General features: G+C 56.9%; 1 protein-coding gene across 1 annotated transcript; it reads left to right on the top strand.

The window, feature by feature from the left end:
• The first annotated feature begins 1,065 nt into the window (after positions 1–1,065).
• Positions 1,066–14,325, top strand: ENKD1 (enkurin domain containing 1). Its single transcript, XM_075765298.1, is given in 9 exon segments — positions 1,066–1,245; positions 5,716–5,840; positions 6,137–6,361; positions 7,599–7,771; positions 10,998–11,130; positions 11,133–11,158; positions 12,268–12,437; positions 13,289–13,425; positions 13,924–14,325. Coding segments are annotated over 8 exon segments (1,110 nt in total). The 5' UTR covers positions 1,066–1,245; positions 5,716–5,755; the 3' UTR covers positions 14,085–14,325.
• Positions 14,326–16,001: the final 1,676 nt, after the last annotated feature.

The following is a 16,001-nucleotide window of genomic DNA, read 5'->3' as shown; positions in this document are numbered from 1 at the left end:
TCAGGCTCGGCTCTGGGGATGGGTTTGAAGGTGCCAGTTGGGCAGGAGATTCCAGAAGACCGTTAACCTCCGCGGGGGCTGCACCGGCAGCGTGTTCCCCAGACGTGGGCTCCTGTGTGAGAAGGGAGGTGGAGAAACCCGAGAGGGGCCAGGGGATGCTCCCTGGCACCTGGGGGACACAGTGGAGCCGGGCTGACGGGGCTGGCCACCGTGGTGACAGAGGTTCAGGGGTCCTGGGGATGCTGCAGCCCTGGGAGGGGTCACCAGGAGGTGGGGAGTCACCACGCTCAGGGATGGCAGGGCTCAGTGACAGCCCTGCTGCGACAGGGACAAGGGACCCCGTGGCCCCGTCCCCATGAACGCTGCTGTGGGGTCTATGAAGACCGGCACTAAGTCCCATCCCTCAAGCCAGCGGCCTGGAAAAAGCCAGGATTTTGTGTGACAGTTGCAGCCCGGAGCGCTGAGGAGAGGCTGACTGTGAGCAGTGGTCTCTGTCTTCACCGTACCGTGGCGGGAGGAACGTCCTTCACAAACGCGATGGCGTTTTGTAGCCTGGAGAGAGTGCTCAGAGGGCTGGTGCAGCAGGCAAGGCTGACCCCAGCACCCGTGTCTCCTTTGCTCAGCAATAAATGCTGATAAAAAATAAATTTAACTGTACCAGCCTTGTTCTAAGCTGTAGGGCAAGCGCATAAACAGAGACAGGCTCTGCAGACAGCCTTCCTCGGGCCGACGAAGGGCTGGGGTACACGTGGGAGCCCCTCGGCCCCCAGCTCCCTCCTTCCCCAGCTCCCGCGGCTCGGTGGGTGTAAGCCGGGCAGGGAGGTCCGGCGGGATCCCCCCAAAACCCCGGGGAAAGGGGAGGCTGAGGGCACGGGGGTATGGGTGGTGGTGTGTGTGCGCGGCTGGGCTGGAGCCCGAAACCGGGCTGTGCTGTGCTGGGGGCCGCTCCGAGCGGGTTCGGAGCCCCGCCCGGCTGCGGGGGGTTCGCCCGCTGCTCCTGCCGCCGCCCGGGCCGCAGCTGCCAACGGGGACAAGCGGCGCAGGCCGGGGCTGAGCGGCGGGAGCGTCCCGGCCCCGCTCCCCGCCCCTGCCGGCGGAAGCGGCTGTTGCCGGGCAGCGCGGCGGGGCCGGGTCGGGCCTTCGACTCCCGGCGGGCGGCCCAGGTCCAGGCCCAGGTCGCGGCCTCCTCGGCCTGGCGCCCACCCCCCGGCCCCGGGCGGGAGAGCTTCTCCGCGGCCTCCCTCGGTGAGTCGTCCCGGGGGAGCCCGAGGGATCGTCCCCGGCCCGCGGCCTGTCCCCGGGATGTCCGCCGGGCAGCGGGGCGGCAAGGGGCTGGGAACTGCCCGGGCGGGGGCTGGGGGCCGCCATGCCCCTTCGAGGGCAGCGCGGGGGGAAGCGCAGCCCAGGCCGCAGCCCGCAGCCCCGGGAAGGGGGAAGCGCGCCGCCCGGGAAGGCGTTGGGGCTCCGGGCTCTGCGGGCGGTCCGGCTCCAGCACCCCCAGGTCTGCGGTGCTGGCTGCGCCGCTCCTGCCCGCTCCCCCGGCACACGGGAAAGGACGGAGCCGAGAAGGGTTTTTCAGGGGTATCCAGGGTTGTTCGGTGGGGTCTTGGGTCTGAGCGTGTGCCCTGGCACAGGGTTCGTGACAGCACGGCCAGGGGAGACTGTCCACTGCGACACACAGCTCCGGTCTCCATCGCTGCACGTCAGGTCCTGTGATCGCAGCACATGGCTCGTCCTCGCATCAGAGAGAATCCCACGCGTTAAGGTGGGGCCTCTCTGGTGTCATCCTTCATTCCTGGCTCTCCTGAGAGAGGACTTGGCTGCGGCTCTGCAATACCCACATCAGTCTCTGCCCACCTTCACCCCCTGCTCGAGGCTGGTGCTGCAGGACGCACGTTTGCCTCCTCGGGCAGGCGGTACAAGCTGGCTTTGTTCCTAAAGGGCTGTTGGGGGACACGTGCCCAGCTCCTGGAGAGCAGATGTCCACGTGCCAACACCGGTATCGCCGTACCTGGCTTCTTTGTTTTCAGAGAGGCAAAAGAGAAAATGGGTCTTGGAGACTGGCAGGTGGGGAAGAGCTGGTGGTACCTGAGGGAACCTGCATGAGGTATTAAAAGCAGGATATTAATCTCTCCCGTTGTAATCTGCAGAGGGTAGCAGGGGGAAAGCTTAGGTGTGGACTAACATCCCTGGTTAGGCTCACAGCACATTGACCTCATTTCCTGATGCCCCGTTCTGCAGGAGGCACGGCCCCAGATCCACGTGCCCCCGTTTTGGTGCAGCCCTGGGGCACGGAAGTTATCCTGATGCTACTTTCCATTTCAGCTAAAACTAGCAAGGGAGGAAGCAAACAGCCAAGACCAGCTGCATGGAGATTAGCCCTTTGATTTGCTGCAGATGACTTGCTTTGCTTATCACAGCTTATCACAGCTGTGGGATTTTTTTCCCATGCTTTTTGCAGAGGGTGGCTCATAAAGGCATGAAGCTGTTCTTGCTTCAGTTCTGTGTGTGGTAGCAGCTTCCTGGCCAGGGACCCAGGCACAGTGAAAATGGGATCTGTGAAGAAGGGGGAGTGCCGCAAAGTCAGACGCGGCAGGTTCAGGGCTGTGAAAAACACCTGCCAAAGCCTTGTCCATTCCCATGTTTCGTAGTTTCCTTGACTGCAATGCCAAAAAGAAGCCACAAAAGGAAGTTGTGGTTCGTACGGGCTCTGAAAGATCTCAGTTTACTGGGGGCATAAGTATCATTTTTACCACTTGGTAAGCTGGGGAAAGGGCATAAAGAGTCGATTTAATCGTCCTTAAACTTACAGGGAGGCTCTGGGAGAGGTAGGGCTGGTGCCTGCATTGCTCCCCTCCTAGTCCAGGATTAAGCTGTGGTCCTGGCGGGGAAGCGAGCAGCCAGCTGGGCTCGTGCTGGGTGAGTAAGTCATGCTGGAGCCGTTGGGTTACTCTGGCAACTGCCCTGCGCCTCTTCTGTCGCTGTGCTGATTTCAGGGGAGCAGGGAACAGGGTTGGTGCAGCCCTGCGACGAGGAGCAGCGTCGCTGCTTCCCTAGTGAGTTCTGCGGTCTGGCAGGGGGTTAAGAAGGGAGAGGAGTTGCACACATATGTATCTCTTTCCCTGGACCTAACTGGGCTGCGTTCGCAGAGTCTGCCTGCGTCTCATAGCCTGAGAATGCTCTAAATAGTGTCTTTCTGGTGGCAACAGGTCAGGTACTACATTCTTGATGTTTAGGTTTCTAACGCGGTGCTAGAGAAGATGCTTTCCTGGGTGTAAGTTAAAGAGTGTGGCTGAGCCAGTGATCGGGTCACTCTTCCTCCCTCCTCTGCCTTCGTAAGCATGGGCCCCTGCTGTGTTTCCCTTGTGCTTGCTCCAGTGCTTCTCTGATCCCCCCGTGGAGGTAACAGCCAGGTTACTTTTGGACAGAAGATTAGACAGACAGAAAACTAACCCAGCAAAGGAAGTGACTTGTTTCCTGCAGCGGTAGGGAGTTGAATTGGCTCAGCACAGGACTGTTGGCGTTACAGAGCCATCACGAGAAATGAAGCAGAAGGATGGGGATGGCAGCAGAGGTCTGCACATCCCCTTTTGGCAGAAGTGAGCCATGACGTTCTCTCACCTGCGTCCCCCGAATACGCCCGTGGTCGGCAGGAGCAGAGCGGCAGCTTGGGAAGTCCGTACCGATCGTCGGTAACTGGGGCTTGGCTGCTGCTTCTCAGGGCTGGGAGGCCGATCCCAGGGGCTTGTGTCCCACGTGGGAGAGTTCGCCGTAGGTACCTGGGTAGGCCAGGTGCTTGCTATTGTCATAACATTTGATCTTGCGAGATCCCAATCCAGAGGTGATGTGACTTGCAAATCAGGGAGTGGGTGTCATTTGCAAATTCCCCACAGCAGGGCAGGGTGCTGTTGGGATGTGAAATGTGACTTGTGCGAAGGTATCGAATGAGCCTTCCATCCCCCGCCTCCCATCAGCTTGCCTTTCCTCCTTCAATCCTCCACAATAATTGTCTGCTCTGTTACAGGTCTTGATTTCAGCCTGTCATTTTGCGTGTAAATTACTGGGTTTGAAGGCGAGTTCAAAGATCAGATGTGAGGTGCAAGGCCAGGAGCTGTTCTGGAGCAATCTCGTGGTGAACGCTTTTTTTCCTAGACTAAGAGAGCCTGTTCTGGCTTAGTTGAATCCGTTTTCAAGGAGATTAAATAATACCAAGACAGTGTCCTTTTATCTCAGGCTGAGTCTGTGTCTGCTCATCAGAAATAGCTTTTCCAGAGAAGCTGGGTACGAACTGTATGCGCATGCTGGTGTGCAATAGTCAGCATTGCTTACATTGCCTCTGCAGTTGTGTCTGGGAGATGAATAACAGCTTTTTGCTAATGGATCTCATGTCAACAGGGGTGATTTAGCAAGGAAGACTGCAGTGCATTAGTTGCTATGATTCAGACTCACTCAGCCTTGTCCTGATCGTTTATTGGTTTATAAATTAAACTGCAGATGCTGCGTCCCATCAGTGCTGGCATGCGGAGGATCCTGAAAAGGGTTCTTCCCATAGCGTTGTCTCGGAAGTCTTTAAATTACTGCCTTGGGAGTCAGGACATGCAGGTTGTAGCCCCAGCTCTTACAGCAGTGATGCCAGCCAAGCTGCCCTGGCGCCTGTCAAAGTCACGGCGTGACTCTGATGAGGAATCGAGGCTCTCGTGGCATCCGCCAAAAGCTCACCGGCAGTCTGCGCCTCTTGGTGCGGCGTCCTGCGTCCTTATTTTCTGAGCGGGGACCAAGTCCCTCGAGTTTCTTGTAGGCGATAAAATGCTGTCCACAAGATCTTGGTGAGCATTCTGGGGAAATAGATGCTGGCTGCCCCTGTGCTGGAAGGATCTGTGCTCCTCATGTCATGGGGAGGAGAGAGGCAGCAGGGACCGGTGTGGGCCAGGGCAGGGGTTTGCGGATCTGTGCTGGTCTCTGCTGATCTGCATTGAAAAGTTACTTAGAAGCGAAAAAGATGTTTTTCTGAACAGGTAACTCTCCATTCTCCTGGAGAGCCAAGAGGCAGCCGGGCTGGTTTTGTCTCAGGGCTCTTCCCTAGAAATTCAACGTCTGCCCCTTCCTGGAGCGAACCGCTTTGTCTCCTTTGCAGCTCAGCCCCATCCTGCTCCAGGCTGGTAACGGCACTGCTGAGTCTCACGGAGGATACAGCAGAGAGGTTTGTCAGGGGCTTCAGCTTGCTTTGGGTAGGTTGTGTTTGAACCACAGGAGCAATTTAGAAGGAGCCCGAGGTGCAAGATAATTCAAATCTAAGGCTAAAATGTGTCAGACGATCTCCTGCTGCCTTGTGTTTCGTATTGACGAAAGGCACACAGGGCAGCTGTAGCAGCTCAGCTCCTGCTTGCATGTCTGTACTACGTGCTCCTGGATGGGAGAGCCAAGCCAGGAAGGATTTTCTGTACCGAAGATATCGATATTACAGCAACTGCGGACAATTCAGGTTCAATGCTGGTAAAAATGCTGATTAGCCCCACAACAGGGTCAGTGCTGCTGGATCTCTTGCCTCACCTGCATGGAGTCCAGTTTGGGGTGGTTTCCTACCTGCAGGTCATCTCTGTAGCTGGGTGCGAGCTCTCTAATGAAGGTCAGAAGTTCACCTATATATATATATATATATATACACAAAACATCCCTCTTCGGTGGCTCCTGAGGACTGTTCATTTCTGTTCTCAGTGGTGGCTGGTTTCCGTGGCGGAGGCAGAGTGACGGCAGGATGTGTGAAGGGCCATCCAGGATTTCTGGACCCATTCCTCCAGACCCTACGCTCTTTCCAAACTATTACAAACGCCCTTTCTCAGGTGAGTCCTTGATGCTTGCTACGGATGTGCGGTTTTGTATGTTGGCATGACACGGCTCACCCGTTTGATGTCCTTATTCTTTGGCGTCCTCAACGGTCTCCACTCGCGCTGGTGCAGTGCTTCTGCTGCCTCGTGGATGGTGATCCTGAAGGTGGTCTGTACAGCTGGTGGAAAGATGGGAAAGCAGAAGGTGGAGGTGGAGAGGGTGTTTTCAGCACTGTTCGTAAGCTGTGGGTGAAGAAAACCACGAGGTAAGATCATTTCCTGATAATCTCTTTCTGTGTCTGTTTCTGTAGCTCGAGGGAGGCTGGAAGGGAATGCTCAGAAGCTGGATTTTACCTCTGGCCCCCTGGACCCGTTTCCCAACGCATACCCAGCTTTGGGCAGCGCCCGCCAGATCCAGCCAGCCCCTCGCATTCGCCCCAGTGGAAAGGACTTCCTAGAGAAGGGACAGAGGGGGACACTCAGTCTCCTGCTGCAGCTCGAAGGGATCTCCCTTGGCGAGGGGCTGCCAGTCAAGAGTAAGTACGGCCGTGTCGCTGCTGGCCTGAGTTGCGCTTGGGGCCAGGGGTGAAGCATCAGGGGTTTGGGTGGATTCCTTGGCTCTGCTGCCTGAGGAGAGCTTGAGCTTCGCAGGACTGGTCGCCCCATCTCCTGCGTTTGGCCTGGCCGTGGTGGCCCCAGGCCGTTGCCCGTGCTGGAGCCAGTGCTGCTGCGCCCTCCCTGACTCCAGTCTGGCCCAGGTGTGGAACGGGAAGAGGAACTGTAAAAAAGATGCTGTTTAGTTTGGGCTTGAGGAACTAGTCATGGATGAGAGACTGTTGAGAGATGCTGGGAATAAATCAAGCCCTTCTAGTTTGCTGCTTCAGAATATAACCAGTATCTTTTCAGTCAAACTTAAAGAGGGATCAAGTGAAATCTTAATGTGTAGATGATGTTTAGCCTGGGGAATTCCTTGTTAGTGAAGCCAAGCAGGATTTGGGAAGACTCTCTGTATATGTGGATGCTGAGAACATCTTTGCGAAACGGAGGTGACCCAGAGTACGTTCAGAGGTCCAGAATGGAGATAAGGCTGAGGCTGTCACTTGATGGGCTTCGTGTGCTGGCATTGCCCCTAGGCCTGCCTGGTGCCAGCTGGCGGCTGCCACAACTGCTGTGCCAAAGCAGGAGGGGAATGGAAGAGGGTCTGGTTGTGTCAGCTGAGATCTTCCCTGGCTTGGGGGGCCCAAGGAAGGATCATTTTTGATTCAAAAACAAAAAAGTACAATCCAGTTTTGATTATGTCCCCCTTGAATGTGGGATAACAGCTGATCCCGAAACGAGAAACGGCGCGGGTTGAAGGCTCTGCAGCTGCCATTAACCAGCCCTCTGCTTCAGAAACACCGTGGGATGCTGGACTGGGAATTGACCTTGCTCTCAAGAGGATGCTGGCATGGCCTGTCTGGCATAGCCCAACCGGGACAAGTAAGGCATGCTCCTTCAGAGCAAGGGAGTCTGCGAACACCAGTAACGTACACAGACCTGTGCTGGGCACTGTGGGATCCTCTGGCAGAAGAGGGTCAGTCCGGGAGTGTGTATCTAACACGGGGAAGATGCACAGATTGCTGGGTCTGCAGGAGAGGGGAAAGCTTGCTATTTCTGCGGGCGGCTGGACTGGCTTTGGAGACGGAGCGGTGGGCGCTGGTGTCAGTGCTCCAAGAGCCTGCATCCCTCGGCAGGGCCTGAGGGGTGAAGGCTGCGTCTCCCCTTGCTGTGCAGGGAAAGAGTCCAAGGACCACGAGAAGGAGAATGTGAGGCGGATAAAGGAGATTCAGAAGAAGTGCAAAGAGAAGGAGCGAGCCCAAGAGCACAGCCAGCCCAAGCCTGTGAAAGCTCTGTGGAAATCCCAGAAATATGAAAACGTGGAGTCAAAGGTGAAGGCTAAACTGCAGGTCGGTACCCACTGAGCTCCTGAGCTCTCCGGGCTGGGGATGCAGTTCTGCCATGAGGCTCTGTGGGACAGTGGAAATGGGGGAGACCCAGAACCTATGGATCTGGGGGCAACTCGGTGCTGAGGCACGGCGGGCAGATGTGACAGTGGGGCTGTGTGCTGAGTGAGCACGTGTGGCTTGGGTCCAGAGAGCAACTGCTGTAATCCCCATCCTGTCCGGCCATGTAGACCCCCCCATGCAGGAGAAGCTGAGAAGATGAAAATCTTACCACACCTTCTGCCTGGATGCTCCTACTCAGTCCTTCGGTTGTTAGGGATCTAAAGGCGGTTCCTGCGGGGTGCAGAGCAGCCCTCAGCCATATTCCCTGTGTAGAGGTGCCTCCAGCCAGCTTTCAGCTTCCCAGTGTTGGGGGCAATGCTTGTCTGGGTCCACAGATCAGATCATGGTCCTCAGAGGTAGGTCTTCAGGCTGCATCAAACCTCGGTCCAACTCTTGCCACCCTGTGGACCCACAGTGGGCCGTATATCTTCAGGTTCTTCTCCGAGCAATTGTCCTGGTGAATAACCGCTGCGGCATCTCCAGGCGGTCAAGGTGGAGGCCTCGTAGATCCGCACAACCTGCAAGGGTGTACGTACCTCCTGTCCTCTGTACGTGTGCTTGTGGGAGAGGGGATGCGGGGCCGTGCCTTGTTCTCAGGCTTTCTCAGCTGCTGAAACAAACAGGTGTCTGGCTTTGTGAAGGTTTTGGGTTGCTTTTGGCTTCTTTCTGTTTCTTTCTCTGGATAATTTTTTCTCCCCTTGTGAGTTCCTGGTGTTTAAAGGGTAAAAAAATGCACCAAAGCGGCTGCCCTGGTAGAAGTGTACCTGTTTGTGCAGAAAGTGAAGGCCCCCTGGGAGAGGGAAGGAGAGCTCCATCACTATCTCTGGGTGGATCCACTGTCAGTGGAGACCTGGGAGACCTCTGTCATCTGGGTAAGCTCTGCGTTCAGTGGCCTCTTCCTTCATCCAGAGCTGGGCACTGCGGCTCCTGTGGATGGGGTGGCTTCCATGGCAGGGCAGGTCGTGCCCATCATAGCGACCTCCTGGAGGAGAGGCCTTGGGGCTCCCGTCCAGCTCAGCCTCGCGTGGGAGAAGCTGCCTGGGGCGGGGAAGTGCAGGGCTGCTGCCTTGGCAGGTAAGCGCTGGCTCTCCGGAGTAGCCTTGCACTGTTGGATCCCACATTCCTGTCAGCCTCAGGAGAGGGCTTTGTCCTTCTGCGAGTCCCTGGTAGCCTTCACAGCCTCCGTCTCTGGTCTGTCTCTGCAGCCTTCCCTTGGTGCTCCCATCCTGAGTTGGAGCCTTCGAGTTCTTTCTCATCTCTGCCTTGCTTCCCTCTGGTCTGTGGCCCTCGGGCCAACTTTCGACACTAAAATTATGTGTGTGGATAACTGCAAAAGCTGGCAAGATGATTTCCAAGCCAGTGGTTCCAAATGCTGTGTCCTTTCTTCCCGGTGTGCCACCAACCTCTCTCAGAGGTTGGTCCACACACAGGATCAAACCCACAGGTGCTTTAGGAACACAAGCCTACGCTCTTGTTTGACAAATCCTCTGGGTTAGGGAAGATTGAGATCATTTCTTCTTTTGTTTTGGGGAAAGGGGTTGGTGTCTGCGCAGGCAGTTTCTGCGTGGTGCGTTACTCGTGCTCTTGGATTCCTCCAGAGAGAGGTGGCAGGAGGCCCCGGTGCTGGACTCACGTTGCTTTAACTCACATTGCTGCAGCTCTCCTAGAGCTGGGGTGTTTCCTGTGAAGGATCCCCATCTTCTGTGGAGCTGCTGCTCAGAGGTTGATTCGGTTACATCTTGGTGTCTAATACGGAGTTCCTACTCTCTCCTCTGTCCCCGGGGCTGTTAATTGTAGCAGCTGCCTTTTCAGGGCTCTGGCAGTCGCAATGCTCCCGTGGAGCAAGATGGGGCACGCCACGCTCTGCTAGCGTGCTCCTAAGAATCACAGACTGAATGATTTCTAACTGACCGCACCAGGTAAAGACACTTCTCTTTGACTTGCCGGAGCGATCTGTTTCTCCTGGCTCCTGTTGAAAAGAGACTGATAGTCTTCGGACCGTGAGCAGCACTGAGGGCATCGTGTGCCCCGGTCCTTATGCCAAAATTCCTGATGTTCCCGTCCTACCCCACCTTCAGTCCTCAGGTCTGCCATGCTCCGTGGGCCAGGCAAGGAGGAGTCTGCCTCGAGGGGACCGCAGGTCAGCTGAGAGAGCAGCTCAGAGCCTGGGTGCCTGTAAAGATCTGGGGGCTGCCCTGTGCGCTCCCTCTTGTATTCACTGTAAGGTCGTCCTCTTGCCATAGTGTCAGCTGCCAGTTTTCAGGTTTTGTTTGGGGTCTGCCTCAGACAATGTTGTTGCAGGCCACCAGTTGGACATCAAGCGGCGTCACCTTGTGCCAACGCTGACCACAGCCTTTGAAGATGCCTCCCAGATGCAATTCCACCCTCCTGAAACTACCAGACTCCCTCACTCTCTGCTCCTCTTTCCTTCTAGAGTGGGATAACCACAGATTTGGGGTGCTGAACAGAGCAGCACTTGAGAGCAGCATCTAATTAGCGTCAGCTTTGTGCCTACCTGTGCCATTTTCATTAAAGCTTGCTGTAGCAGAGCTCTGTAGCATGCTCTGGATTTATCGAGGTGGGATGGCTTCTTCTGGGAGTTCAAGTTCTGCCTTGCCAACAAGGGAGGACTGGCATGTGTGTCTCTCAGCTTTCAAGCATGCTCGCTCCACACTGCCATTTGCCCTTTTCACAGGAAGATTTCTGCTTTTGAAGGAGTCATGATGATTGTCGGTTTGGGCTGTCCGTCCATTTAGATTGTCCCTAGGTCTGGTGGGTTCTCTGTTGGGTTATCTGGTGTTGCTCTCCTTAGGGACTCTCAGTCAATGCTATGCATGCTCCGAATGTGTGTTTCTGCAGACTTTTTCTTTGGGTTTTTTAGTGTTTCTTTACAAAGTTCAGTTGCCAAGTCTGATTCGTCGCTGTGGGCAGTCTGTTTGCCTTCGCTGGCTGAGTACAGGTTGCCTTCCCTCAAGAACTCCTGCCAAGTCATGGCAGAAAGAGCGTGCTGTCATCTGCCTGCTGGAAACTTGTGGTTGAGCTTGTGGTTGACCACCCAAACTTTGCTGGGTGGGTTCTCTTTGCTCCAGCCTCCCTCCACTAGTGTATGTTTTCTCACCTTTCCTAGGAGAGCTCCCCACCTCCAAATCCAGAGGCTCTGAAATTCCTGAGGGCGTATTCTCGCTGTGGCCCTGGGATCAAGCCGTGCAGACCGCTCTCCCCAAGGCCTGCCGGAATGAAAGCAGGAGCAGACACAGAGGTTCAGCGGCGCTGGGTGCTGAAACCAAGGTGAGTTGCACGCTAACTGCATCCACCCCAGGGGTTTCTGGCACTCATCCATTGCTCCTGCTTTGAACTCTTCACGTATTCTTCTGAAGTGTTGGGTCAGATGTGCTGCATGAACAGGGAGATCTGTAAATACTGTTCCTGGCTGAAGGGAAGGAGCAGGGTCTTGGTCGCTGGGGTGGTGAGCCAGGCGCTCAAAGATTGCGAATACCACCCTCTGGCTTCATCCTTGCTCGTAGTTAAAGAGACCGTGAAGTTCCCTTTGAAAATCCCACCTCCTCACTGCAGAAGTGCCGGTGATCTCAAGTCTGCTCTTCCCAGGGCTTTGCAGGAGGTCTTGGGATTTGGAGTCTGCTCCCACCTTACTCATAGGAACTCTGGCTTCCGGATGTTAGATAAAATGGGAAAGGGGTGTGCTTTTTAGTAAGGAGACTTAATCAGTATTAACAGTTTAAACCTTCAGGTAGTCTGTCTGGGAGGTCCTAAAACTGCTCCGTGACTCATGTCTTCTTCCTTGGCGAGTGAGGGGTTGTCGGTTTGTTGGTTCCCACTTGCTGTGGAGCGACTTAATTTAAACAAGGCATAAACTCCTCCTAAGGGAGGAAGCCCGAGAAAACCTTAAACTCAAATCCAATGACCTTCTCCCCTGTCTCGACCACCAGAGGAGCTGTGCCAGAGGGTGCTGTCTCTGGGGAAATGCCCAAGGACCAGCTACATTCCTGCTCTGCCAGGCGTTCTGTTGCCTTTATTGGCCTGGCGAGGGCCTGACTAGTTTTACCTCTGACCTTCTGGCTGCCCCTGATGGGCTCAAAATGCACCAGCAGGAGCCACGTGGAGTATGTCAAGCCTGGTTCTTTCTGTCCTTCTGGCTTTGAGGACGTGGGGTCAGCTTGAGGACCTTAAAAAGGCCAGTTTTGGGCTTAGCTTTTGGTAAAAAGCTCCTCTCAGGCTCGCACTGGGGATGGGATGGGCTGAGGGTATGTACTACACACCCTGCGATTCGGTGTCTTGTGCGGGTGCCTCTTCGTTTTGTCCCTTGTGGGGGACAAGAGCAGCTGCCCTGCACATGTACACTGAGCCAGCCCCTGCCGCCTCCCTCTCTCTTCTTCCAGATCCAGGTGGAGGGCAAGAGCATCGACTTCATTAAGCACAACGCCCGCAACGCCAAGCGGGCCCCGCTGCGCCGCTCCCAGTCCCTGCAGGCGCTGGCCGAGCTGCTGGAACAGAAGCACCGGGAGCAGGAGGAGTACAACGCCAAGCAAAAGGGCCACGTCCCCCAGTAGTACGTATGCCCCTGTCTGGTCCGCGAGACTCCATAAGAAGCCCACTTCCCTTCACCACGTCCCCCGGCTTCTGCATAGAAAGAGGGGGGGGCCGGAGGCAAAGGCGCTCTCGCCAGACGCAAGCAGCACGATTTACTGGGGAATAAATGTGATCCCTCCTGGCTTCTTAACGCACATCCCCACGGCCACCGTGGCTGGGCTCAGGAAGAATCATGTCTCCTCCTCCCTTGCTCGCTGTCGTACAGTGATGCTGACGTGGGGATGCTCTGAGAAATGTGCTCTCACCTCTTTGTAAGCCTTGCTCCACGTGATGTAGCTTCCGTACTCAAAGGTCCGGTTTTGACGAGGCAGGTAGCTCACTCTGCCTCACAAGCGTTCGTCCTGCCTTGGACCCGGAGTCTGAGGAACCTCCAGCTAGTGACTTGCATTTTGGGGTTCTGAGTGGGAAACCGTTCCTGGGTGACCCTGTCCTGGGACTGACTGGTGTCAGTCCTTTGGCTCTCGGCTGCGCCTGCTGCTCTCTGCCAGGATCCCTGCCTCTGAGCCGCTTTGACCAACTTCACTCCGTCACTGGCCAACAGATGGTTTTGAGAGGACTCGGTGGCCTGGGCCAGAAGCAAGGAGCAGAAGCCCTTGTCCCCGAGGAGCTCGTGTCGGCCTCGGTGCGTCCCTGCCAGCAGCCCTTCAGTGCATGTGGAGCGTGTTTGCTAGTCCAGGGCAGGTCTCTGCGGTCCTCGGGCAACGGCATGGAGACCAGCGGGGTTTGAAGGGCTCCGTTCTGGCCTCTGCCTGCATCCCTGGGCAACCCCCCCACAGATGTGCTGACACGGGCTTTCGTTTGCCTCGCCAGCCTGCTGGAGAGGAAGGAGCTGTGGCGCAGACAGATGGAGGAGCGGCTGCAAAACCTGCCGGATCCCGACACGCCACCCGGTCATACCATGATGCCGGAAGGCCAGCGGCTGGAGACCCTGGGTGATCTGAAGCGGAGTAATGAGGAAAAGAAACGGGGATTCCAGCTCAGAAAAATGGGTGGACCCTAGCCAGGATTAGGGAGAAGAGAGTTTTGGGGCACAGATTCCTGCCACTTGGAGAGTGCCTGGCATGTAGCTGGATGGGAGCTGTGTGTGGAAAGAGCAATCTCCTTCAGGTTGGTGGGACGTGCGGGATATGGGACAGGCTCTCTGGAGCAGGCTTGTCCAGTGGACCTGATGGTAGGGTCACTATTGCTCTTAAAATGATAGATAGATTTTAGTTGGAAGGGACCTTCAGAGGTCTCTAGTCCAACCGTTGGTTCGTCAAAGCTGGAGCAGGTTTGCTCAGGTCCTCATCCAGCTGAGCTGTGAATGGAAGGATGGGTGTTCAAAGTCCTTGTTCCAGTGCTGCCACCATTTTCGTGACTGAGGATGAGGTCGTAGTGTTAGGAAAAGGATGGAGTTCTTTGCTTTTGACTTACACAACTTGTTTGGTTTTTTTTTTTTTTTACAGGCCAGGAGCAGCTGATAAAGGACCTGGTGATGCTACCAGTGCGCGCAGACACCCTCAGCGTGCAGAAGAGGCGAGTAGAGCTGGAGAGGAAGCTCTCCCAGATCGAGGAGGCCATCAAAATTTTCTCAAGGCCTAAGGTCTTCATCAAGCTGGACTCCTGAGCCGGTGGGACTGGGTGTGTTGTGCTGCTCTGTGTGAACATCCTTCATCGCTGGGAAGGGACGATCGTCACTTTGGGAGGGAAGGAGAGGAAGGCAATTTCAGGGCCCTGGGCCCGTACAGGTGCCGATGCAGCATCCAGCGTGCAGCCGGCATTTCTTGCTCGCCCTCCAGCGCTGCGTCTTGTCTGGCGCAAAGGGAGGGACGTGCCGTAATACACTCTCCACTCTGTGATCTGGAGAATGGTTGTCTCTGTGCTGCTTGACTTCTCAGAGATCAGCTCTCTGCTCTGCATCACCTCTTATTTTTCCATTTTTTCCCACTTCTAGAAACTGGTAGGAGGTCTCCCATGCTGCTGCCTGTGGTGTTCCTTGTCCCCCTCTTTCTCCTGAGCTGTGCCACGGTCATGGCTCATTCTGGGCACCTACAGACTTGTCCACGCCCAAACCTCGTGCGGTACGTCTGCCATGGTCCTGAGCGCTGACCCATCCCTCTCACACAGCTGCACCTTCTGACCTGCTGCCTGGGCTCAGCAGCTCGGGGACAGCCTGGGGACAAGGAAGAGGCGCAGCGCTTCAGTCCTTCCTGCCCAGGGAAGAGCTGGGCTGGCTGCAGGGGGATGTGGCAGCAGGTCTGGAGAAGCCTTTATCGTCTGTGGGGCAGGACATGCTCCATCGTTGCCCTCCTTCAGAGCACGTGCAGCTCCGGGTGGGCTCGGCAGGGCCTGAGGAGGGCGGGGGGCAGCAGAAACCAGCGGCACTGACGCAGTGCGGGCAGGGAGAGCCGTGAGTCCTGGTTCTGCAGAAGTCCTGCCAGATCTCGATCTGCAGGCAGGCAGGACGCGGCCGGGAAGGTGCTGTCGTGGATGTGAGCTGGCCGCCTGCTGACCTTCAGATGCCACGCGGGGACCTGTGCAGACCTTGGCAGGGATTGTGACGCATGGGAAGATTTTGGCTGGAAGGGATCGCTGGAGGGCTCGGTACATCTCCTGCTCAGCTGCCAGGATCAGCACCATAGCTCAGGGCCTCGTCCAGCTGAGATGGGAAAATCTGCAAGGACGGGGTTGCCACCACCACCACCTCGCTGGGGCTCTGTCCCCGCCTGCGCCCACCCTCTGGGGAACACTTTTTTCCCCTGAATTCCCATCAAAACTTCCCTTGTTGCAGCTTGTGCCTGTTGCCCCGTCTCCTTTGCTGGGTGGGGTGTGGATGCTGCGCAGGTTGCCCCAGGCTGTTGCACGGGGCTGCTCCGTCCCGGGCTGGGTTTGCAGGGTGGGGAAGTTGCAGAGCGGTGCGGCCCTGCCCGCAGTGCCCCGCACGGTTGTACCTTGGGACGTCAGGGCCGATGCTCCTGCCGAGGGCCGTGGAAGTCTTCAGCGCTCGGGGGCTGGAGGAGGTGAGATGCCAGCTGGAAAATCCCCCCGTGTTCCCCTGGGGCTGCCCTTGGGGCAAACCCCGCAGCCCAGCTAGACGAGAACAGGCTGAGAGCAGCTGGGGGCCGCAGGCATCAGCCCCCGCGCACCTCCCAGCCCTGAACAAGTCTGGACTAACCAGCCCTGCTGCCTGCTTTGCTCTCTCGCCGTCTGGGCCCGGCTGCGTGCCGTGGCTGTCCCCCCTCGGGAGCCCCAGGGCTGCTGGCCTCAGCCCTGGCTGCTCTCCCTGCCTGCGCCCGGCAGGGCTGGGACGCAGCCCCCCCTTCCCTGGGGGGTGACCGGCCGGGTGCACCCTCGTGCCTGCAGCCGGGGCAGGAGGGGAGAAGCTGTCAGCGCTGTGGGTCCCCCAGGGCCCAGCCCACCTCCCTGCTGGGGTGTTGCTCTGTCCCTCTCTGCGGGCAGGAAGGTGCTGGACCAGGGCTGGGCCAGCAGGAGCAAAGTGAAGGCCAAAGCCACCACCTGCTCGGTGCTTGGTGCTGGGAGAGGG

This window comes from Balearica regulorum, chromosome 13, assembly GCF_011004875.1.
Source record: "Balearica regulorum gibbericeps isolate bBalReg1 chromosome 13, bBalReg1.pri, whole genome shotgun sequence".
In the NCBI taxonomy this organism is placed as follows: domain Eukaryota; kingdom Metazoa; phylum Chordata; class Aves; order Gruiformes; family Gruidae; genus Balearica; species Balearica regulorum.
This window is presented reverse-complemented; position numbering and strand designations above follow the sequence as displayed.